Genomic DNA, 25,814 nt, shown 5'->3' with positions numbered 1-25,814 from the left:
CACTCTTTCTTACAGTGGTATTAAAATAGAAAAAGAAAAGTCTTTTTCTTGGACAGAGATTTATTGTACCCTTGTAATGAGAATTTAATTGCATATTCCTCCAACACAGTTCATGGCTTCAGTACAGATCTCCTTTTTATTCTTGTGTCCATTTTGTTACCTTGCATTCCAATATTGTAGAGCACCTAGTCATGTAGTACATCTTCTTTAAGACAGGCAATTGATTCCTGTATTTGACATACAACATACAAAATGTGTGTATTACCCCGTTACTCATGAGTCCTCAGTAAGACTAGCGAGAGCAAGTAGAAGCTGTGTGAAATTTCAATGTGAATGAGGAAAAAAAAATTAGCAGATTGATCAGAGGTTCTTTTAATCTTTACTGGTCTCATGGATACTATATGCTAGTGGTCTTTGTCACTGAATCAAATGCAAAAGTAACCGTACAAGTTATATGAAAGTCCAGCTGCCAAACAGGGACTTCTGTTTCTGCTGATCGCTGCTTTTACCCCTACTCTTTTTACTTACAGTAAAATCAGAACAACTATTTCTCTACATAATAAGTCCACAGGATGAAAAAGCAGTGAGGTTAATCATTCATTTGCATACCAGGCTTTCAAATTTTTTTTAACTGTATAAATTAAGACATGAAACAGAGGTTCTGTTCTTACCTGCACATATTGCAACAGCAATGTAAGCAACGGTTGTAATCAGAATGGCCAGCATTGTTCCTTTGGGTATTGCACCTTGTGGATCCTTAAAACAAAGCAGTTACCCAAAAAATACTGTGAGTTTGTGTGCTGCAGTCTGATTGCATTTGCATGCTAGGGAGTCCTGCCACATTGTGATATGAAGATACCTTTAGAGGGCAGATTTTTATCACTTAGACCTGCACCAACATTTTCTGTCCCAGCATGTCAATAGTGAAGCAGTCATGTGGTGCAGTACTCCTATCCTGGACATGGTGAAGGATATTCTGCCGGAGCAGAGGTCATGTTTATAGCAGCAGGAGGGTTCTGAGCTCTGCATTTCTGGGAGCTCCAAACTCTCTTTACTATGCAATGGGCTTTATTTTAATGTTTAATGATATAATGGATAAATAACTATCAAAATCCTGTGGATGACAAGATGGGGCCATTTTTGGTTAATCAGTAAGATAGATGCAGATAGTCACCCTGTACAGAATACAGTACTTCTGTGATTAGCAACTAGTAATTGTTAGTTGTGTCTTGACAACAGGCTACTTCCTTTCACTGTTTTGACTTTCAATTTAGATAATTTAATAAGGCTGGGTTATAATGCCTACAAACTGGCTCACAACAATATTGGCTTTGATCATTAAACTGTAAGTAAGAGTCCAAAGATCTGCATTATACATTGTAATTTTAAAGGGGATTTTAATACTAGTCAACCTTACAATTTAGTGTGTGTTTGTTTATGCTAGGAAGCACTTTTTATGAATGGTCTTAGGTTGGTTTAGAGAGGTTTTTTTAAGCTAAATATGCATGGAAAGCATTTTAAGCAACAGACTTTTGTACTTTTGTAACTATGTTCGTTGCATTGGAAAAAAAATAAAATACAAATTCAGAGTATTGTATGAAACACAGATGAATGACTTAACTCTGTTAATAATTAATATAATTTTTAAATGAGGTAAGGATTTATTGAGCTGAAAAATAATTGCAAAGTCACTTCAGCTACATGAGACCTTTTGCACTCAGATCACGATAACTTCAATTTATACAGTTCTGGTGTACATGTCTTAGGTCATTGTTTTTGTGGAGTCTTATGCTGCAATCTTAAACACTGTAACATTAAAACTTAAGTTTAAAGCTTCTTACAGCTTTACAACTTTTAAATTTTGTCAATAATTAAGCATGTATTTAATATGCTGTTAGGACTTTCGGGCCTGCTCCAAAACCCACTGAAGTCACTAGAAGTCTAGCTGTTTCTGTAAGGAGGCTTTGGACTAGGCTACTACTTAAGTGTGTAGCGGCTACAGAAGCATGTATGTAGGTGTTTGCAAGAAATTCCAAAGAAAGTTTGATTGTCAATTTCACACTTTTAAAATATTTCTTAGCTTGTCTTTTAGATTTCTGGAGAGGCTGGTTAATTTAATTAGACCTGTCTAATGCTTCTAAACATGCTCAGTGGGGAATCTGCAGCCTGGAGGACTTGATTATAGAAATCCACTTATTACCAGACTGAAACAACTGCAGAGGGCCAACGGGAGAACTGCTTCCCTTGGTCTACTCAGACTCTTTCAAAGAGCTTATGAAAGAAGTGCTGCTGCTTTGGAAGCTTGCCATGTATAGAGAGCACCATATATGGCAAAAGAATTATTTTTGTTTGATAAAAGGATGGAGATTGTGTGAGGCTCATTCAGTCTCACTGGACAGAAGTACAATGATTTTTCATTTTTTTAATTACAAATAGAATCTCATAGATGCTATTAATGGCTCAGTTTCTACATATTTCTCTCTGTGCTTGGCTTCAAAAGCAGTCCTCTGAAAACAAAGGAGATGAGGCATGCAACTCAGTGTGAGAAAGGGAAACAGAACTGGCTATCAGAGTTGGTAGGATCTGGTGAACTTGTGACTAGTGTGCCAATACAGAAACAACAGACCTTTGGTTGAATCCTTAAGATATACAGACAACATGTCTATATGATAAAGCCAAATAACTTCATTTCACATGCTGGGGTTGTCAAAGTGTAAGCCACATCTTTTTGGTGACTTTCTTTTAGTTGTTGTTGTTTTTTTTTGTGGGGGGGGGGTAGGAGGGGAGGGGGTGTGTGTTTTTGTTGTTGTTTTTTTAGTATTAGATTGTAAGACTTCAGTTATGGATACCCCTGGTGTATTTCTGAATTTCTTGTCATATTACAAAGTATTGCATTGCTCCACATTTACTAGAGATGTTTTACCAAATGCTTTGCTGAACTTTGAATTACTTCAGCTTTGTGTTTAACTTTAAACACTCTGCATTAAATACACTGTGCAAAGTCATGAAAACTAGAGGGCACTCAAAGTTAAAACTAAATTCCTGTATGTAATTTACCAGTATGTTTAGATACTGGAAATATCATCTTGTATAACTGGTATACTGCAACAAGAGAGTGGGGACCTGACAGAATGGCCACAGCAAGGCAACTGGGCACCCCTGGACCTCTTTTTTTTTTTCAGACTCCTTTCTTTTGTAACAGCTGCAAACCTGCAGCTTTTCCTTTGAGCAGCTGTAGTGACATGGGATTGGGACGTACTTGCTTCCATTAAATTCTCTGTTTGCTCTGCCCTTGCAATGACCCTGAATAGAAAAAGCTGGTCTCTGCTGATTCTTGTGAGTGCAAACATGAGCTTTACAGGTATTCTTTTGGGGATAATATTTTAGGAGATTTTGGAAAAGAGTGCCAAGAGATACACGTGTAATTTCTCTTATGTCATGTGCTGCTAATGGACCATTAATGATGTATTATTACAGGTTACTGAAATATGCTTTTAAATGATATAGCAACCCAAATCTAAATGCAGTAATTTCTGTAAATAGCCATAATGCGCTATGAGAGAAAATGTGAACTGATGTTTTTAAATAAAAAAAACTTAAAAGTGAGAGTTTTACTTCCCAAAATAAGACATGATTTAAAACTGAATACAGTGTTGATTCATAATTTGTTTTCTTGTTCCTTTTTCAACCTACAGCTAGTATTATGAAATTAATGAAATACGTACTTTCAGATCTCCTGAGATATTGGCTCCTGCAAGAATGCCAGTGGCAGCTGGGAAAAAAATGGCAAACACCGAGAAAAATCCTTCTCCACTTCTGAAATCTGGTCCAAAGTTTTCTGCAAATATTGATGCTGCAAATATAGGTGAAAATGAAACATACCACCAGGATTTGATTCCAAAGTTACTTAATGGAAGAGGTGAATAAGCTAGTCTTTCACATCTGGATGGCTGGGTTTGAATCTGTCTCATATCATAAGCAAAGTGAATTTTATTTCCTTAGTCTGGTCCCCAGTAGGATGTGCTTGTCTGCATCTCAGAGTTACAGATCTATATTGAAGTGACAGGAGTGTCACTACAGCACTTGCACTTAGCTCTGTGTAAAAGTTTGTCTGTGCTTGGCTGATATAGAAATGACTTAGGCTGTAGCTAACTAGGCTGTCAGCTTTGGCAGCGGAGAGACAGACTCAAAATTAAAGATGAAATAAATTCCCTTGGTTTGCAAGCTTACTTAAACTTGGGCAGAAGATCCTGATCTTATGACCTTTTTCAGTGCAATCCTTAACTCAGTATCAAGCCAAAAAGAGTGCAAATTTATTATTTTGTGATACATAGCAAGGTTACTTGCCTTGGTAATTAAAAAAGCCTCTTGCCTTCTTTTCATTGTTTGTAGGAATGACTGTCCCAATAAAGAAGTTTGCAATGGCAACAAGGAGAACAATTAGAAGAATAACTTGAGCCTATTAATAGAAACAAAAAGATTTTCTGATTCTTTTAATTTGCATTGACTGTGGAAATCGATGTATAGTAAGTTATCTGTATGTGTTCCCTATGACAGATTACTAATTTCTGTAGTTTTCAAAAATACCAGGAATCAAGATAGCTGAATCAGCTAATGACAACAGCAGATAGTTTTTACTAAGGGGGTTATGAAATACATAGTTTTAATTTAATTTTATGTTAGTTTCTTTACAAGAAAAAGCAAAATGAAACAGCTAATTTTTATATTAGACATTTTTATATTGTTATAAAATTTGTTTAGTTACAGTGGGTTGTCACTTCAAGGCTTATAATATCGAATGGTTTTTCTGATCTCTTTTACTAGTAGTTCTAGTCTCCATCACAACAGAATGTAAAAATAAGGGTGCTATTCTGGACCTGATTTCAGTAGCTGTATTCCACCCTCTAAATATTTCCATTTGAATTTCCATTTTGAACTTTTTTTAACAGGTAAAGGAATAGCAGAAATCATTAGAGGTTAAGGAATAGATAGCAAATAGAGATCTTCTGCTGAGTAGGGCTTGAGAAAGTACAGTGATAAAACCATATATTGTTTTTACTACTGTTTATTCTGTCAAGCTGCATCAAAAATAAGGGCAAAAGGGGCACTTATCCAAGGCTCTAAATGGTGCCATGAATTATAAAAATCAATATAATCAAGCTGTCTGCAGAACACAAACTTCCTCTTCCCTTTTAAATATATGTTCAAGGAAGAGCATGGTATAATTGTGCTTTCATTGAATGTAATGATTAAACTGCTATTGCTTTTAGAAAGATTAAGTGTAAACTGAAACTGAGTGCTTTGGAAAATTCCAACTGTTGTATAGCATACCTCACATACAAATGCTGTACAGTAGTCTAATATACTGCTTGCTTTTATGTTCTTTTAAAGGTTTACCTTTGCTTCCCATTCCATGCCAGCAACAGAGATGCCGAGAAGACATACAACAGTTATGGTACCTATTATTCTGATGTCATTGGATTCATCTACCATCAGCGTATCACTTTCCTGAAAGCAGTAAGAAATGTATTAGAACCAGTCTTTCTCTGCCCAACTGGTGGGATCAGGTAACAAGGTGAAATAGAAAGCAGTCAGCTGTCAAAGTTTCAGAGATTTATGAGACCAAGAGTTTGTATTTCATGTTCCAGCTGGCTCTTTGTAGTTGGGGTTATTTGGCTGTCTAATTAGATGTCTGTTCCTGTTCTGATTTTGAGATTCTTGTTGATAAATGGATGAAATATATTCATAAGGTAGAAATAATGGAGAAGCACTCTGTGGCATGTTTAGACAGATCAGCTTCTTCCCTGCTAAAGATGTCCCCCAAGCCTCAGCTAAAAGTATCACCACATAAACAAATATATTGTATAAAACAAACAAACCACCCCCCCTCCAAACTAAAACAAAAAAAAAGGCCCCACAAAACAAACAAAAAAAACCCAAACCAATTTATTCATATACATGAAACATCTATATTTACCTTAAGAAGTTCTACAACTGTTTCGGCAAATCCAACTACGTACATAGCAACTGCCACTGCGTTTGCAAAAGCAAAGATAAGTCCTATAGATCCACCAAACTCTGGGCCTAGACTTCTTGAGATAAGATAGTATGCTCCACCTGCAGACAGAAATTATTATTATTTCAGCACAACTAAATGCTCAATTTTTGCTCATTTTTCTCACAGAAATAATACCGCAGAAATCTCTGCTTTTAGCCTAACAAAGGTAATCAATATTTGCCCTATGTTAATAGAGGACATGGATAAACAAAGGAATGTTCTTTGTACTGGTTCTGCCTCCAGACTTTTCTGTATGCCTTTCTATTGCAGAAATCTTTTTAGTGTACATTAGCATGCAAAACTGGACCTTCAAATATTTTTTATGATACATAATATAGTAACACAGAGCAGAGAGAACCTCACTTCCAGACAGATTCTAACTTTCTTGGATCTATGCCAATGTTAGCATGAAAGATCATATTCTGTGGTACATTGTTAATAGTACATAGTGATACAGTGAATCTTTAGTCTTTTTTGCATGTCACCATAAATGGAGCATATTACTTTGTCAGCTAATTATTTAATCTCATCTCACTGGCACTTAATATTTATTGTCAGGAAGTGTTTAAGATTATATACATTCTAATTAACTGTTGATCCATTGAGAGAGATCAGTCCAAATAAATATATTTATTATTGCTTTGCTTATAACACAGTTATCTCAATTCTTTTTTTTTTTTCTAATCCAAATCTGCAGATTTTTGTATTTTTCATGAGATCATATTCACTTACCTCCTCTTACTACTCCATTAGTGCAAATGGCAGACATGGAGATACCTGTTAATGTTGTTACTACCACACTCAGACCAATAACTATGATTCCAAGACCTGAAAGATCCGAAAAAGAAAGTATATTCAAGTGTATTCAAATACCTGTTCTGTTTAAATGACGTAAACTTGCCATTTTCCACAGAGGTTAGAGCAGACCGGTTAACTTTAAGGCTCTGAAATGCACTAAAACTTTGTTTCATAAAATACCTGACATGCACTTTTCCAGCAAAATTATTTACTCATCTTCCAAGGAGTGGCTGAAATGTAAGGAGTTTTATAAAGAAGGTATTATATTGAAGATATCCACTGATCTGCATCAGTCTTTAAAATGAGAAGAAGAGATGCCTCATGCTCAGTTTGTCCAAGGATGTCCAACCTGGAATGCTCTGAATAAGAAAGACCTGCTGAAAGGTAACAGAAGAACTCCATGAAAAGCCAGATGCCATCCCTCGCTCAGCAGTAGGCAGGAACATCTGAAACGTACTTCACAGACTGAACTGAAATCTGGGATTTATTAAAAGTGACAACTCAAACATGCCGTAAATTGTGATTAGAGGTGGCTAGAATTGTTACCTTCCAGTTCCTTTAGAGGTACCATTTGGTTTGTCGTCCCTCTGGTTTGCCTCATGAAAATAATATATAAAGACCTTTTGGGGCTTGAAAGCATCAGTAACCCTAAGATTTTTACCTCCACGGACAAACCCATTAGTTGCTATTGCAGAAGTTGACAACCCAGTAATTGAGGTTACCATCGTGGCGAGAAGAATTATGATTACTCCAAGACCTGTCAGTAATAAGAAGATAAAATATTTTACTCATGTTCCATGATTCCTACAAACCATTCTCTCTTTAAATTGAATTTTCAGGCCAGAATCAGAGCAATAAACTGAAAAGATGGTTTGTTGACCACTTGCAGTTTGCAGAACATTTCCAAGGAGTCCATGTCACGGTAATAAATTGTTCCCACTAGTCTTCAAGCAGTGATTCTTTCTGATAGGAGTACCCTGGCCAGGAGTTCTCGTGATTTTCAAAGGGTAGAGGAAATGAGCAAACAAGTGTCTCTTGGCATGCATGCTTATATCTGCCTTTAATATGCATCCTGGCTCTTTAATTGAAGAGATCGACATATTAACCAGAGCTATTGTAAGAATACTGCTGTCTTTCATCAGTTAATTAAATATTGCATCAGAGAAGGACCGACTGTATAGTTTCTAGTGCACCAGGACAAAGAGTCTATCAGGTAGAGAGACATGACCTGAGTGCGAGCCTTCTGCATCATTACTTGCCAAACTATCAAGTGCTGCACTTCCCCACTCTCTCTTCATTTCCCTCTTTCTCTGCAAAAAGTAGTTTTACTCTAACACAAGACAAACATTTGAAAATGGAAATACTGCTTTTTAGATGTCATTTACTTTAACAGGTGACCTGTGATGTATAATATTAGAGAACTTAGAATCTTTTTTTTAGCTGATATCACAAAATTGTATAATTAAACAGAAATAAGCAAACATCTGAAGATCAGTGATATGTGATTAGTTATAGGTGAACTGGGTTTCAGTTTGAGTAAGACTCTGAAATCTGAGTATGTTTCCAGTCTTTGGGTATATGATCAGGTTTCTGTTAACTTTGTGAAACTGTGCTAGAAACTAGAAACTATATGTAGGATGTGACTAGTATGATTTAGAATCATAGAAATATTGGTTGGAAGTGCCTGTAGCTCCGCCTCCCAATCATAGCAGAACTATTGTCAACACAGGATTAAACCAGTGATGGCTTTGGCTAGCTGGGTCTTGAAAATCCCCATGGACAAAGACCCCACAGCCTCTTTGGATTACATGTTCCAAGGCTAGACTACTGCCCAATGAAAAAGTTTTTCTTTGTGTACAAACTGGACCTCCCAAGCTACAATTGTGGCCATTGCTTCTGTTGTATTTTCTGGCACTACCAAGAAGAGTTCGGCTCTGTAGTTCCAGAATACTTTCATGTTTCAAATCAGGTGAAGAAATAATGTAACATTTTTATCTCAACTTTATTGCTTCTATTCCTATTTTTATCTATGAGAGGAGAGGAAAAAAACTGGGGAAAAAAAAGAAGAAACAATTACAGTTTGGTGCCAAACATGGAATCAGTTCTTAGTTTTATCTGAACTTGCTAACGTTTATGCAATAGCTGTCTTGTTTCCATAAGGTACGTGTCTTCAGTGTGGAACTGAAGATTATACATAGCTTGTAGCAATATTTATTGACCAGGGATCATCCAAATTGAAACTTGCATCCTACAACTGACATCCAGCTAGAAGTACTACAAAAAAATTGATTTATCTGCTCTGTTTCTACCTTTTGGCTTCCAGATAAATTCCTGACTTCAGTTCATACTGGATGGTCATAGACATCCAATCCCTGAATGAATGTTCTTTGCTGCTTAAATTATAGCCGTGTTATCACAATCCTTTAAGACAGAACAATGTGATGTGTGAGATATAAATGATATATAACATAGTGTGGGATATTTAAAGTGATTTAAGCCTCTAACAAATCATGTTTAGCCTATTGATTTTTGAACTCTTACTTACAACTAGTCATGCACTTGTTTTTTATGCAGGTCTGTATAAAAAAAAATCCAAATGGTCATTCCTTTTGGTCAGCTACTGTTACATAGAAGGATATTGTAAAACCATGCAAATTTTGTGCCTGAGAAGTGACTGAATATGACTTTTAATCAGATGTTAATTCAAACTGAGTAAGTTAGACACATTATTCTTAAAGTAGTTTTAAAATTATTTGATAAGTGCGTGTGCATCCTAAGGAGTGTTTTTCCAGGATTTTCTATAGCATTTCACAATTCTTGTTGTTAACATGTATATGATATATAGGGTCAAACTTTTTGCTAATTTGCTGAGTTCTGGCTGCTTGGGAAGGCTTTAATGTTAATTTTTAAAGTATTTTAACATTTAAGAAGAAAAGTGCATAAAATAAAGTGACTGAACCAAAACATCATTGTAATATAATGTAATGAAACATAATTGTAATAATCAGGGCCAGATTTTCAGTTAACATAAACTTGGTGTTTTTCCCTGCCTTTGGCTAACCATTTCGTGTATAGGTACAGAGAGTCCCCAGATGTAAGGTGGAAATACCAGACTAGCACTGGAACCTTGTCAGGACCGTACTGTCCCTTTTTTCCCAGCTGACGATAAGCAGAGAACCTTGTTGGAATGTTATTTTTTTCCCTCTGTAAGAGCTTTCGCCCAAGGCAGCCTATCAGGATATGGAAATAATTGGGTTTTCTCTCTTTGGCCCTCTAATGATGGGGATATAAAGAGTGCCCAGATGGTGGTTTAACTGACTCATTTAATTTCCATGTTAGTAGCAGTACCCAGTGAAATCCCCAAGCCTTGGTGTTGATGAGCTTCCATCACTGTTCTCCTTAAGCAGCTTGGCTAGGGACTTAAAGCTCATTGCTTATAAGACATTCAGAAAATGCATTGAGAAATTATTCAAAGGGAATTTGATATCTCATTTGCAGAAGTAAAACTAACCTCCTTACATAAGGCATGCAATTTTAAAAAGCAACAGCAGAGCAATAAACCATAAGAAAGGAGAGTCTGCTTATCAATGAATTAAAATGGTAAAATTAAATGTGAAAGCAGAAAGGCTGTAACCAATGTTGGTGCAAATTAATGTTAAAATCTGATTAAAGTTTAGATTGAAAACCAGGCATATGGCTGCTAAGTAAGTTGTTCTAAAATGAATTACTCTTGCCTATGGCTATTCTCACACCTCAAAACAAAGTAATACTTCTTGATGATCTCAATAAGTTACTAAACTGCCCTTAAAAACTAATTTTGCATGAAACCCCAGAGCAAAGTCTTGGCAATATTAAGATGCAGAATTTTCATGGCAAGGCATATACTTATGAGTGCCTTGGGCTGTATGCTCTCATTTGGTATGCATCATAAAATCAGCAAGCACCCCTTTGTCAGGCACAGTGCTAGAGCCACACATGGAGCACTGCAGAAGTTCTTCCATTTAGTTCTGGATCTTTTATTGGGTTTTTGTTGTGGTTTTTTTTTTTTTTCTATTTTTGTCTCTAAATTTGTGGCTGGATTTTTTTCTTAATAAGCATTTCATTTGTTTCTGTTTTTTTAAAAGCTCGGTCTTGCTTAAGTGAAACTTCTGTGAAGTTACTGTATTTTGTTGGAAATGAGACATCAACCATGCACAGTTTTGGAGTTGTTTCGATTCAGTGTTTCATTTCACTTCCATTAACAAAGAAGTGAATGACATTTATATTGAATCTGAATTTGAGCACTGAGTTTTATCCAAGACCAGGAGAGTCGGTGCCCCTAGGCCTGAGTTTGGACTCCAGCTCGTGTCTACTTAATATTTCCATTCTGTGAGAATCCAAACTAGAATACTTGCCATCCACCCTTTGGATTGCTGTTTTTTATGACATCGGAGTGCCAAAGATTAGGGCTTTATTATTCTATACCATATGATCATGTAAGACAGAGTGACACTACCATCTCAGTTCATGTTTCTGTGCTTCCCCAGAGCAGCAGCTCTAAAAAGGAAGTTGTACCACACAACTACTGATACATTGCACCTTACTGAGCTGCTCTTCTAGTTGCTGGAGATTCTTGCAGTGTTGTGAGCACTTTCCTCTCTTACAGATTTCGTTGAACACTCAGTAAGATGCTGGACAGAGGCCTCGGGGCTCAGTCTCCCAGGGACTGGGATCTGGGACTTAGATTAATTAAATTGCACAATGAAGAAGCAAAGATACAGCACACAATGAAGTGTACTTAGTTAATTTATATGAAAACTGTAGCAGAGTTTTTACTTAGTGTTTCATAGTACTGTGCTACTATATAGCTACATAGTACTAGTGCTATTCTATAGTTAAAAATAACACAATCCTGGTGACATGAGACCTCCTTCTAGTTCTGTTTTCATCTTTGCAGAGAAGTGTGAAGAAGCGTTGTTTTTAATATGTAGATGACAAGGTTTGGGATTCATAGATAAGCAAAGTGTGAACTCTTAAAGGTTAACTCTGTACGCACATATTAGAAATTGGCCCGAGTCATGAAGTTTACATCTGTTACAGGATCTAAATACAAATTTCACTAAAGCTTAGAAATATTCAAATGTGATGATCATATGCATAGTTAACAGATCTATGCCTGTAAGCAGTAATTTGGCTGTGAGTCTGGAAAATTCCAATAGGTTGGAGGATTAACATCTTTTACCCTGGCAAGCATTTGAAAACATTATTTAGTTCAACATGCAAATGCACATCTCCGTTTATATATTGATCATGATCATGTATAGTTTATCCTCTTTATCCCTTTCACTATTGAAAATGATATTAAGTAAGATACATACCAATTCCTGCTTGACCTACAATCCAGGAAAGTCGAATAAAAAGCATCACACCCCAAATATTAAGCATACATCTTACCTAGGTTTTAAACAAAAAATACTGCATTAGTGCACCATTGAAAGTAGTATTAACAACCAGAAGGGTGATAGTGTGCGTTGCAGGCTTTTCAAAAGAACCCCAAACATCCCTCAAGTCCACCTCCCTCTCTTACTTCTTAAAACCTTAGTGTTGCAGAACTAATTTTAAAGTTTATTTTCTTTTAATTTTTTTTAGAAATGCAGGTAAGTTTCTCACCAGCACACCCTTCACCCATCCAAACTTGACAAATCCTGTTTTATTTTCTTCTTCCTTGCTGACTGCTGTCTCATCTCCAGCGGTGCTTTCTCCATTAGCCACTCTCTCAACTGAGCCGGTGCTCACGGCTATGTTCTGAAGGATCACACAGAAAACACATACATTTTTATGCCAAGCAGAGGACACCTGGCTGCATAAGAGAGATATGAAATAAAAGAATTCCAAAGAAGATCAGGCTTTACTATCTCTGGAGTAGAGTGCAATATTCTGCTCACACCAGGCATCAGTAGGTGGGCTTGCTAACAGCAAGAAAAGATGAAAGAATTGCTTAAGCAGAGTAAATACATTATTATCTGATACTAAATTGTTTTTATTGTGACTGTGTTCAATATATATATTGTGTTGATATGTTAGTAGAGCAACTAACATAATGGGGGTCTCATGGTTGGCCTTTACATGCTGCTGCAACAATTTATGAATAATGCTAAGTGTAGAAACAGGGATAATTGCTCGCTACTGAAAAGAGACATAGCTGAGTGCTGCATGGCAAAGTTACGTGATGAACTCTAGTGGTTTCTGTTGGATAAAGTACAAACATAATTGCAGCAGCAAATGGGTAACATATTCTTGAAAACAGTCAGAGAAATGCCACTGAAATGTAGTAAATAATGCAGTAAATGAATAATCCTTTCTGTGGTTTAGCCACCTCTGGTATAACCATAGTAGACAGGCTTAGGAATTGCCATATTTGAGGTCTAACCAGAATAAATAGCCCTGAATTTTAGATTGTTCACATCCAGTTACAGACATAAATCTGTATTTTATTTCTTCAGCTCTTCTGTCTCAGAATCTTTGAGGCAATTGAGCATCATGATATGTTTCTTGTGGCTTGAGTAGGAATTAGTCATGGTACTGACGTTTATACTCATCATTGCTGCTTTGTTTCTTTTAATAATTTTTTTTTGATATACAAAGTTCTGACTGGTTTTGCGAGGAGTTGGCATTAGGTTAACTATTGCCAGGTATTGTGTGGATCCTCTGCAAAGACGTTCAGGAGGGACCATCTACCTTACTATAGTCTGGCAGAGGGTCAGGAGCATGTGTCACTTCTGGAGAGGAATCAAGATGCTTTTAGGGTTTGGAGGGGGATGAAGATAATTGCAGATTAACTAAACAGGTCAAGGAGGGGAAACATCTGTGATTCTGTGAAACATAGGAGGTTTTTTCATCTTGCTTAAGCTTCAAGGCTGTTTCTGTATTTGGTCTATGAACTTAAAAAAACCCAACAAACAAAAACTGAACAGACATAAAGACCAACTGTATATGATGCTTATGCTAATGTTTGGACTCCCTCTTCATGGGTGGGGGCTCTAGCCACTATAATGGAAAGTTGTAGAATGCCTTTGACACAGTAAATCCAGGAGTGTGCTCACAAATGAAAAATAAGTGACTGGATAATACATTTTGACATGGATTAAACTTGGTGCCTATGGCCCTTTTGGTTCTAAGTGAAATGGGAATACAAGACCTATTGAAAGCCTGTGACTTTGAGCTCCTAAGTTACTTAGATAATTTTGACAATTCTTACCCTGAAATAATAATAATAGCTGTGTTTGTTCAAAATACAGTAAATTATTAAAGTACGTTAAGGAAGATTAGAAGAATAATATGACGCTTTTTTGCTACAGTAGTTAGAATTTCAAAGACCAAAAAAAAATTAAAGGGTTTGGTTTTTGTACTTGAAACAAGTTGTTTCCTATGTACTTTGAATTAATTTGTGCTCTCTATGCCATTATCATAAATTATGGCCTTAAACCTTCCATAAATGCATTTTAAATTGGTGTGCTTTAGTGAATGATTGGTTATTTACCAAGCAGCTGTACCTGTGCTACTCATACATTAAGGATGTGGAATAAAAGTGACAGAACATTTTGAAAAGGTACCAGAATAAAAAGTTAACTGCTTATTTTAAAAAAAACCCCAACATTTTCCTCTCCCTGTTTCAGAACAGTTTAGTCTTCATCTCTCCTGGGGCTAAAGATGATGAGCTCATCAACTCTTCGTAACATTATCACCAGCCATCGGCTGTGAAATAGCACTTAGACTATTTTTTAGGGATTTAATTGGTGATTTGTGGCTTAATGTGTGCAAAAACTGACATGTCTTGCTAAAAGATGACACACATTTGACTCCAGCAGTGTAGGAACTAAATATTTGACGTTCCTTTCAGCCTGCCTTACATTCTGACATTTTAAAAATTACATATTAAAAAACTGTATTAAATATTAATATTTATCTTCAGATGTTAAGCCCAGCATCAAAGCACAATGGGAGTGCTTATGTGATGTTGAGCAATCTGAAGTCAAACATATGTCACTTCTTATCAGAATCTGGCAATGGGGTTTGACAGGACAGTTGTCTTCAACAACTTAAGTTTCAAAAAAGCTGGGGGTGAGGACAGGATTGCTTTGGAGTATGATGTGGTAAGCCCAGATTTTAATGTTAAAGTAAAAAGGAATAAAGCATCTTCTCCAGAACTGCATCTTGGGCTATTAGTCTAACCCCCGTACACACTCAATGTGGCATTTCGTCCCCTCCTCAGCGGTGGCTAGAGAGCCTGCTGCATGCTCTGCTGGTGGATAGGCACCTCATCTAGCTGCACATAGTGCTTTTGCCTCCTGATAGGAGCTCAGCCTTTTCATACCATCTTAATTCCCTTCCTTACTAATCTGGTGACCTCGTGTTTGTTTATTCTTCAGAATAAGCTCTGTAGACTGAAGTGATTTGTCCAAGGTCACCAGGCGAGTCCACGGGACAGCCAGGAATAGACTCCAGCCATGCTAATGGTGGGTCGTTTGTTCCAGTGCTGTAGTTAGTGGCTCCCAGACCAGGGCCATAACTCACATAAGGACACAGCAGGTTGCCAGTGTAACAAAAATCCCATTACCTCTGACATTCACCTTCCTGTTTTGGGAGGCATAAGATTATCATTCTGTAAGCTGGGTACTGGAAAGAGTCTGGGAACGACCCAGCTAGATGATGATCTTTTCTCTTCCCTAACAGTCCCAACCTGTGAAGCAATTTTCCCTTCATTTTATTTTGCGATGGAATCTGCCGCCTTTGTAATCGTCTCTAAGTGAAGGCCTTAAAAAAACCTAATTTATCTAATTTTGTTTAAAATAAACAAACCATTGAGAGATGTAACAGCAAAAAGCCTGACTTTTCTGGTAATGGTCAAAACTGAAAATCCCTTAACATGCTAACATTCAGTACATGTTCATTTGGCATTATGTTCAAAGCCAATACACTATTTTTCTCCTCTCTGGCCACTACTGAGGTAAATTATTTTTTTAAGAGGAAGTTTCTTCTGGGCATGGAAATGTGTTTAGTCCCTTGAGTAGCAGCTTATACATCTGCAAATGAGTAGGGATACCAAATTCATATTCTTCCCTTTTCAGATCCATTTTGCATTCATTTTGGATGCAGGTAACCTGTTTCTCCTTTCTATGTAAGCCATTTTATGCAGGTCTGTGGACACCTTAATTTAAGTGAGGCCAAAACTAGGAAGCTGTCCTAATAAGAACCTAAAGAATCAGGTCCTAATTTCCTAATGGCTATTTTTTTGCTTGATTTCATTACTTTATATTAACCCTCCTTAAGACAGGTGAATCTCCAGACAACTGAAGTTTGAACAAGATCTGGACCAGCATTCAAAAATCAGATGCTTGTCCAAATTATTCAGAGCTCAGAAGTACATAAAATGTAGTGGAATGGTGACGAGAGCATGTTTTCTCTGAAGATTTCTCATTTCACTATTGCCCAACACAGAAAAAGAATAGGGGTTTTTGCTGCATATTGACACTTTAGACTGAATTTGATTATAGGGGTGATCTCTTTCTTTCCAGCTCTGTCCTGGCAAATGCACAAATAAGAACCTCAAAAAAAGGTTTGATTTTAATTCTGTAAGTAGGTGTATCCTGTGTCTCTCCTCTGCTTTTTACAGAGAACTTGGTATTGTGACTTAAGGAGGAAGACTCTAATTTTACCAAAATCAGTAAAGTATTATATTATTCCACTCTTTTGCAGTAGGGTTTTTTTAATAGTGCATATGTGGGGAAAACAATGGAGCAAACAGGAGGAGTCTGCTAAGGGGAAGTTTTTTCCATAAAATTCATTGGTCTTATGTATTAATAGTAAAATCCTGCGTTGTGTTAAGCAAAAGTAGGTCCGCTCAGAAGGGGGGAAGAGAAACAGCCCTAGAAAATCTTTCAAATGCCGATTAGTCAGTTGTATCCTGTTCAGTAGTTGCCTCTGTAAGTGTGTTTTACATGGATATAGTCCCATCTATTACATGTGCAAAGTCTAAACAGCTCTTCTATGTGATAGATTAGGAGGAATTTAGCCAAATTATTCCTCCATAAATGCTTTCTATATAGTCATTCAAGAGGCTCTTCAGATTCTCTCCATATTCATTGTTGTAATAAGCAAGAAGGCCTAAATTCATTCACTGAATCAGTACCTGAAAACTGTTGTCTATGATCCCTCTTCTGAGCAAACACTTTCAACCTCAACACCCTTGTTCTGGATTCTTTCTTGCTGTTTGAATGGTTTGTTACGGCAATAAACAGGTAGTGCTTTGGATTTCAGATTAACTGAAATTGTGTTTATTGCATGTAATGTTTTTTATGATACTTTTATATATATTAATGAATACAACAGAGGAATCTGGGAACTTTAGTTATGCATTGACATTAAATTCAAGTTTAGGCGAAGTGTGAATTGTTTAGCTTGGTTAAATTATGAATTGATATTCATCATCTACCGTCCTAACTCTTAAGTGAAACAGAAGAGATTCAGTAGTTGTATACTTTTAGACAAGATTAAGTGATGTTTTTCTGCTAATCAAGTACATTACTATCACCTTTTAATAAAAATCTTTGCTTTGAGCAGGGTACAGGGCAGAAAACATACTGCAGCTACCAAAGGAAATATGGTAAGTAATTACATGTACTTTTTCTCTTGGGCAAGGTCCATGAATTTAAGGACTTTCTCATATTAATAAACAGAATTAACAGCCTGGAAATGGAATAGAGAAAATTTGTATCTTTCCTTTTCACTTACCTTTGCCAGTTGTTCATGAATTTCTAATAAGCTTGGTCTGCTGATCTTATTCCCACTGATGCTGCCAGTGTTTCTATAATAATCAATTTTGGGAACTGGGTCCACTGTGTTATGGCCAAAAGTCTGTAGATAATACATTTTAGTGTGAGTATCATAGGGATGTAAACTAGCTTCTGTTTTCTCCCCATTTTGAAGGAAATTGTCATATAATTCTCTTTTTCCTGGTCTGTAACTGATTCTCAGTCTGTTATGTGCTTCATCAGTAAAAGAGGTTTCTTCGTAATGTGGTGGGTCAGAGCCCACATCCTCTTGGGCTGTTTCATTGTTGTCATGGCTTTCATTAATTATGTTAACTTGAAACCGATTTGCATTTGGATCCAAGAATACATTTGGGGAATTATTCATTGACATCTTCAGGGATGCTATAGACTTAGCTCACTGATCCGTTTGCTCTTCTGTGGCGGGAGCTAGTTAGTTGTAGCTACAGCAAAGGGTTTAGTGCTCTTGCATATGAAATCTTTGCTCTTTGAGTAACAAAGTTCTGAGAAATTTTTCTTGAAATCTCTAAGCAGTCTTCCTAATGTTGTCTGCTGTGTTTCTGCCACAAAAACAAAACAAAACAAAACAAAACAAAACAAAACAAAAAACATTTCTTTTAACTTGCACAGGTAGACAAATTTTCGACCATAATCTCTCCCCTGCCTCACCAAATATCCGTGAGACTGTAATCCTATGACTTGTAGAGTAAAAAAATAGTTGAGTCAAAGACTGAGTTTGTGGGGATGTTTCCATCTGTGATGGATGCACTCAACCCCTTAACCAAACTAGGGATAGTTTGGTACAGTCTCCAAAGGAGGTAAAGGCCTGAGCCATAGCCAGGCCAAGAACTCCTCGAGAAAACTCGCCAAGGAACAGAGTGACACAGTGAGCATCGATGCATACGACCTTGGAACACCCGTCATGCAATTAATGCATGAATAGTGTGTCGTTTTTCCAAGACTCATTTATCAAGGAACAAAGAAAGTTGTGGGTACAAGGAGTCTGATGCATACCTTTTCCATTGCATGTAATTTGACTACAAGCCCAACCACTTTATTCCATAAATATGACAGCCTAAGTGAGCCCTCTTTGAGCTCTCCCAGCTAAGCAGCCTGGCGGCAAGGCGGCGATCTCCCCTTGAGCTGAGATGCCTCTCAAAGTTGCTCCTCGAGGCAGAGAGATCTTTTACCAACAGCAGACGTTTGGTAAGCGACTGATACCACGCATAACCTTGTAGTATGGTAACTTTGATTTTGTCTTGGTAACTTTAATTTGTGCCTTGGTAGTTTTGAATCATTTTCAAATGATTGTGCCATACAGTAATAGTGACCCTTGCCATCAAACTTTGTTATGTCTCAATTTTACAACCTCATATTAAACCCACTTTTGCTAATACCTTTGACTATGATTCTTTAAGCAATCTAAATCACCCATTCGCAACAAATTGGCATAGTCAGCAGGATCCTAAATCAGGATTTGTGACACCATCTATATAAAATGGGCTTTGGATCAGATTCTAAGTACCTAAAATTGATTTTCAAACATAGTATTTCTTTTAATAATGCAATGTTTAATTGAAGCCAGTGAAAGTGTAGGCAGTACAAGGAGTGTGACACAATATTCCATGAAGGCCATTTACTGTTTGTGTTCCACTTAAGTATTATAATACCATGTATATGTCTCTCATAGTCTAGAATTAAATTTGCATGAAAAGCTTGAATCAAATATATTTTTTTAAATTAACTACAAAAGCTAGGCTTTACTTTTTCAGTGGTTCCAGGATGGTGACAATTTATGAGCAGGCAATTAAGATATAGCAAATTGTTCATTTTTTATGTAAATAAAATTAATGTAATATGAAGGAATAAATAGATGACTGAAACAGATCCAAAAATACCATTGGGTTTCCTAAATTATAATGGAGGAAATAAATGACTATGGTAAAGTAGTAATTATTGAGAAATATTAACAATAGTCCTAAGCATTGGAAGGTTCATAGAATTTTACACTCAATTTTACGTGTGTACACCCAAAACACCCTTTAAGATTATTTGAAAGAAATTGTAGCAAGTCATAGAATCATGCAGGCTGTAAGGGACCTTGGGAGCTTATCTAGTCCAACCTCCCACTCAAAGCAGAGGGAACATTGAATGTAAACCAGGTTACTTAGGGCTTTTACCAGTCAAATCTTGACATCCTCCAAGGACACATTCCACAGCCTGCCTTGTCAGCCTATTCTAATACTTGATTGTCCTCAAAGTGTTTTTTTTTTCCCGTATATCCACTTGGAACCTTCCGTGTGTCATTCTACGACCATCATCTCACTCTCCTGCTATGCACCTCGGTAAAAAGCATGGCTCAACCTTGTCAGTAACCTTCTCTTAAGTATTGAGGGGGCTGCTTATGTTCCCCTAATGCCTTCTCTTCTGGTCCTCCTATAAAAAAAGCCCCGTTTCCTTATGCTCTGGAAATGCTCCAACCCCTGACCATCTTGGTGGCCCTCCATCAGACACACACGAGTTTATCAACATCTTTCTTACATGGGCGGGGTGTGTGGGGGGGAACGACAACAGGTAGACAAACTTTAGAAACTGGGTTCCAGGTGCAGTCTGATGAGAGCTGAATAGAGGTGAATGATGACTTTGCTTGATCTACTGCCTACGGTCCTGTTAACATAGCCCAGGACACTGTTTGCCTTCATTGTTCACAAGGCATGGTGCTGATTCCTCTGTAGCCTGCTGCTCACCAGGTCCCTTCCAGGAGAGTTGCTCCCTGTCAGTGAGGCCCCAGCCTGTATGGTGCAGGGGTTTAGTCTGTCTGAGGTACAGGACTTGCATTTGTCCTTGTTGAACATCATGAGATTCCTGTTGGCCCATTCCTTTAGCCTGTCTAGGTCCCTCTGAGCGGCAGCCCATAGAGAGATGAACATATGAGAGCTATACAATCTGCTTCCCGCCTCCGCTTTCCCACACAGACCCCCTCAAAAAAAACCAAGCAAGCAAACAAAAACCCCAAGAGCAAAAGGGGTACTTATATTTAAGGCCTTTAGTGGGTTAAGTACCTTTGCAGCAACTTACAGCATGGCCTAGATGGCCCTGAAATGAGCTGCTGAAACGATGGCAATCCATATGTCTTGAAACATACTTCTAAGGAGATAAGGAAGTGTGATTGTATAGACCTGTATAATTCAGTAGGAGTCCAGGCCTGTTCAAACTGACTAAAATAGAGCATGCTTAGACATTAAAACTCTGCAAGTGTATGTAAAAGCAGAAAGTTTTAGAAAAAAGATATATCTATATAAAGGAATATATGAACTAAAAAACTGTGTAAATAAGCCCATTAGAGGAATCTTTTTGAAGTTTTGTGCTTTGACAAGAAGTTGGACTAGATGACCTCTACAGGTTTTTTTCCAATTTAAATTTCTCAATGATTTTGTGAAATGCATTTGGCCCTTTGGCACTGAAAGATAAAATACTTCATCAATATTTATACCTCAGCAATGTAAATTTCCTCTAAAATCACATATCAAAATTATAATTTGAACAGCTGATAATCAAATGTCCTTCATCTGCAGTATGAGATATAGCTAAAGCATATTTTCTCACTTCTTCCATCAGCTATAGATAATATTCTGCTGTCACCTCTCGGCTGTGATACCACTTTATAACCCCCTCACATTTATGTTGGTTTGCCTGCTTAATGTTTTCTAAGTCTCACAGCAACATGTTACATTTATTTAGTTTATTTTACTTCTACTAGGTTTGAATGATCAATATTATCATCATTACTACTACTACTACTACTACACATCTCTGATCATAGATAGTATTCTGCTTCCTTCAGCCTTTTAAAGTTGTAAAGTGTTTCATCTTCAGGCACGAAGGAGAGAAAACAAATTTTTTGTCATTAAGGTCAGTGAACTAGGTTTATTTTCCATCTCCATGTCTGAATGAAATCCTGATTCTTTGATGACAATGAGACTTCTGCTACCAAGTAAAATGATTCTGTAATTTCGCTGGCTTATTTCCATGATATTACTATTTTTCTAGGAAAAGAAAAGTCTCTTACCTTTCTGCTGTTCTTGAAAATAATACTTTGATTTTCACAGTGTATTTCCAGAGGTCTCTCAACTGTTATTTGCCATTAATTTTGTGTTTAGTATTCTAGCATTAAGCATAAATAATCAATTTTACTTTATTCAGGATAATTTAACTTACCATTCAGTCCTGTGTTTTTAGGGAACGACAGTCTGCCTCTTTTGTTCACGCATGTAGTGCATCCCTCTCTTTAAGGCATTACAGACTCTGCCTTATTGGCCAGATTTTTCTCCTGCTTAATATACTGAATAGACCATCCAATCCCTCTCTTTCAAAACATTTCTAGATGGTGATTTAGAGAGGCATTCTAGCTTGTTAACTATTAACCGGCAAATGTACCTATCCATTACAATTACTGGGTTTATGGTATTGCAAAATTTCTAAGGGGGCCTGAAAATACTTTTGTTATCTCCACTTCCCTCCAGCTATGCCTGATTCTATGCACAGATCATGATCTCTCTATTTTTCAGTTCTGCATATATAGTAACAGCGACAACAAGAGTTCAGGCTTCTGCTCAGTGCATTTTATGCAGAAAAGATTCCAGTGAAGTCAGCGGGATCAGTCATTGGTGGGTCCCTTAGTCCTACATAGGTTTTTGAACCATTTGCTCCTAACCCCGTTCAAAGTTTTACTCTGTATATTTATATTTAAGGAAAACTTTGAAAAATTATGTTCTGTGTATTCTTTCTGGGAAGGCTGACTCCCATGTCTTTTGGGGGTGCAGAGAAAGGCGGGCAGGAAATGATGAAGATTTGTAATCATAAGGGAATTTGATAATTGCTTCCAGCAATAGACTGAACCAAGAACAAAGGTAGTAAGACAGTATTGGGGTTCTTTGGGTATGTTTGCTGTGTTTGCTGTGTAGTTTAGAGATAACTGAACTATATTTAACCCAGATAACTCAAGTACCTTCAGCACTCTAACCTGAGAGCACAGAGCTCAGCTGTGCTGATTAGGTGTACGTAAAAAGAATGGCAGTGTCAGGTCTCCTATCCAGCAATAACAGATCACATGAATCAGTGTACTGATACTTACCTTTGATTTGCAGTTAAATTAACTAGGAATAATGCAATACACTGAATCTCTGAGGATCTGGCATTTTTTTTCTTGTGCAGAATCTGAAGCAGTTGAAAAGCTCTTACATTCACAAAATTGTTTATGTTTTATAATTTAAATGGACCAATGTAGATTAGTGTTGGCTGTTCCTTGCTTATATTCTTCAGACAGGAGATTCATGTCCTTCCCTGTACAATCAAGTATTTAATGATCAAAATGGCACTTGAGGTCTGCTGTTCCACTGGCTGCCTCTGCCTAGTATATAGGGCAAAAGGGATAATATGTATTTTTCAGAATACATGCAAAAGACACCAGCTGCTGTAACTGATCTCCTTGTCTTTGCTCCTTGTTGCAAAACCAGAGCTGTTTAGCAAAAGTGACAGTGCTTAAAATTCTAATGCCAGCCTTCTTAAAAACTGAATTGAATTTCTGTCAAGTAATGTCACAGTTGCTAAACAGCTGTGTACATGAGGGTGACCTTGAGTACCCAGATTTGATTCTCTGCGTTCACTGTTAGTTCTTCTGCCTTGATAGGATCTCCTATGACCAATTTTTCAGTTTGACAGTCCAGATCATACACTGTGCACAAACAGAAGAACCAGCTGTGGAGGGAGGCTGGAGAGTACAGAGATCTCCCGTCAGCTCTGGACCCCTGTCCTTTTCGGAGTCTGGGTACAAATGGGTATGCAGCATGACTGTCTCTGCTTTAGCCTTGCTGAGCTGGTGTAATTACTGCTGGCAGCTGTTAACTAGACAGTTTAACTTCCAGTTTAAACTGAATCATCTTCTGTAACCAAGTGGAGTAAAAAATTGGCATGCCTTGACCAATTCAGCTAGACTGTAAGATTGGTTACTTAACATTCACTTTTTCTCTTTCACCTAAAATTTTTAACGATATGGGAGACACTGGTAACTGGGACTGTGGTGGTGTTGGTTCAAACTGGAGTTCTGAGCAGGTAATATATCTCGTATTGCTGAATGTTTGTAGAATCAAAAATTTCCTTAATGATATTTCTTTCCCTTCCACTAATTTGTTTGACTTTCTGGTGCTGTAGAGTAGGAGAAGGGAGACCTAACAAAAAAATACTTTCATATGAACTACGCACTCTTTGCAGAGGACCACATCAAGTTTCACACAGGAGAAGAAACGTACGCTTTCCTTATAAACAGTCAGTAGTACAGCACCTGCTGTTCTTGGAACGTGAGGGGTGAGTCAGCAATTGATACGATCTTTAGCTTTCCCATTAGTTCCCTATTATTGGTAGTATGTGGACCAACCCTTGCTCCTCTCATCTCAGCAACATGGACACACATCTCTTGCAGGCACCTCCTCTGAGCCACAACCATTTGTTGTCCTCCACTTTTGCATTCTCAGTATACAAGCACAGTCTTTGAACTTCAGAAAATTGTGTCAGATGAGGAGGGGAGGGAGTTACCACTTAAGCATTCACCGTTCATGAGCCTGTTCTTTTGTCTTTCACCTTTCTCTGCAGCCTATCATGAGGCACAGTAGAAATGAGATCCTCCTCTAAAGAGGCAGATATCATCTGATTCTTAAAATACTTTTTTGGCCATGGTAACTTTCCAGTGAATTGTTTATTGTAATATTCTTTGCTGTTAACCATTTCTTACCTAGGATTCCACTATTCCTCAAATAAAAGCAACATGAAGTGCCTTTTGAGTTTGCGACAAATAGTTATTTAACAAAATGGATGCCACCAACATATCTCCAAAATGCAGGTATGTATAACAAATGTAACAACAGTTGGTTTCCAAAATGAAATCAACATCAAATTTAAGGCAGGATATTCTGTGAGTTTTCATGCAAGAGCATATTCAAATGTTCCTTTATCCAGCCCCTCAACTTCATCTTCCCATGTAGAAGAGGGCATACTACTGTAGGGGTCTAGCAAGATTTTGAAGCATCTGATAATTAGTAGTCCCAAGAAAACACACAAAATCCCCACAAAGGCAAAGCCAGTTTTTTGCTCTAAAGTCAGAGGGAAGGCAGACATTTCGTTGACACTCATGCTGGCTGAAGTGTTGCTGCAGTAATTACTGCTCATCATTGGGCATCACATCCTGGTGACTCTGTGGGATTTTCACCTCTATTGCTTCTTTGCCTGCATAGAAAAGTAGAATCAGTTTGGTTAGGTCTAAACAGGGTGCATATATCTGAGCTGTAGCATATGAACATTTGGAAATGAAAACCAGCCTGGATTTTAGTGGTGTCCTGTTGTTTTTTCACATTTAAATTAATGTGATGAAATTGCAACTTTTAGCCTCTACACACCATCCACTTACTGGCCTCTGTTATGAGACAGCAAACTCACAATTGTCTGGCTTTCTGTCTCCTCAAAACAGAGCAATTTCAGCACATGGCTGTTGCAAACAGCATTTTGTCAGACTGGGCACAAGACTGCAGATTCCAATTTGGCAATACTCTCCAACGTTTCTACCTGGAGAAGCCAGTATGTTTTCTGAAATGGCTTTACACCTCAGTCCTTAAACTAGTTAAACTCACCTTGATGTCAAAGGGAATTTCAGCCAAATAATATGAAATTTGCTCATGTAATTTACTTATAATTCTAAATAAATAGATCTAACTTGTAAAACAAAACATTGTGTGTGCAATTTTCATGAAGTCTTGGGCTCCATTTTCAGAAAAATGCTGTGTGCATTTTGAGCTTGTAAGAAAGTGGGCATATTGGTAAAATTGCCCCTTCACCTTCCTCTACACGTGTCCACTCTTGTGTATGAGGAAAGATTGGTGGGAGAAGAGATAACAGAAGTAAATTCCCTTCCCCTAAATCTTACTCTCATTTCTTTCTTCTCCTTGGTCTTCCCCATTAAATACATACATATCCTGCCATTTTTACAGGCATAGTAAACAACAGGTCTGAATATGCTCCTCATGGAGCTCAGGGGACTGACCCTGATGCATGTCCTAAAGGAGGCAGGATTCTCGAGCATCTCCACCCTGCCGTTGCCACCA

The 25,814-nt window shown here is 37.4% G+C and overlaps 2 protein-coding genes across 2 annotated transcripts in view; both read right to left on the bottom strand.

Annotated features, from left to right (window-relative positions):
* SLC12A1 (solute carrier family 12 (sodium/potassium/chloride transporter), member 1) overlaps positions 1–21,894 on the bottom strand; it is a 51,266-nt gene extending 29,372 nt beyond the window's left edge. Inside the window, exons 1-10 of the mRNA XM_009704053.1 lie at positions 21,734–21,894; positions 17,627–18,224; positions 12,506–12,640; positions 12,214–12,289; positions 6,791–6,886; positions 5,978–6,117; positions 5,398–5,508; positions 4,348–4,459; positions 3,726–3,853; positions 672–756 (exon numbers count right to left, since the gene is read on the bottom strand). Coding sequence (XP_009702355.1) covers positions 672–756; positions 3,726–3,853; positions 4,348–4,459; positions 5,398–5,508; positions 5,978–6,117; positions 6,791–6,886; positions 12,214–12,289; positions 12,506–12,640; positions 17,627–18,037 — 1,294 coding nt within the window. The 5' untranslated portion in view covers positions 18,038–18,224; positions 21,734–21,894. The remainder of the gene's footprint in view (positions 1–671; positions 757–3,725; positions 3,854–4,347; positions 4,460–5,397; positions 5,509–5,977; positions 6,118–6,790; positions 6,887–12,213; positions 12,290–12,505; positions 12,641–17,626; positions 18,225–21,733) is intronic.
* Positions 21,895–24,639: 2,745 nt separating this feature from the next.
* Positions 24,640–24,888, bottom strand: CTXN2 (cortexin 2). The gene has a single exon (XM_009704052.1). It carries the CDS (start codon positions 24,886–24,888, stop codon positions 24,640–24,642), a length of 249 nt encoding a protein of 82 aa, XP_009702354.1.
* Positions 24,889–25,814: the final 926 nt, after the last annotated feature.

The sequence above is a fragment of the Cariama cristata genome, unplaced genomic scaffold (genome assembly GCF_000690535.1).
Source record: "Cariama cristata isolate BGI_N322 unplaced genomic scaffold, ASM69053v1 scaffold24067, whole genome shotgun sequence".
Taxonomy (NCBI): domain Eukaryota; kingdom Metazoa; phylum Chordata; class Aves; order Cariamiformes; family Cariamidae; genus Cariama; species Cariama cristata.
The sequence above is the reverse complement of the archived record's forward strand: the minus strand, read 5'-3'. Positions and strand labels throughout refer to the sequence as shown.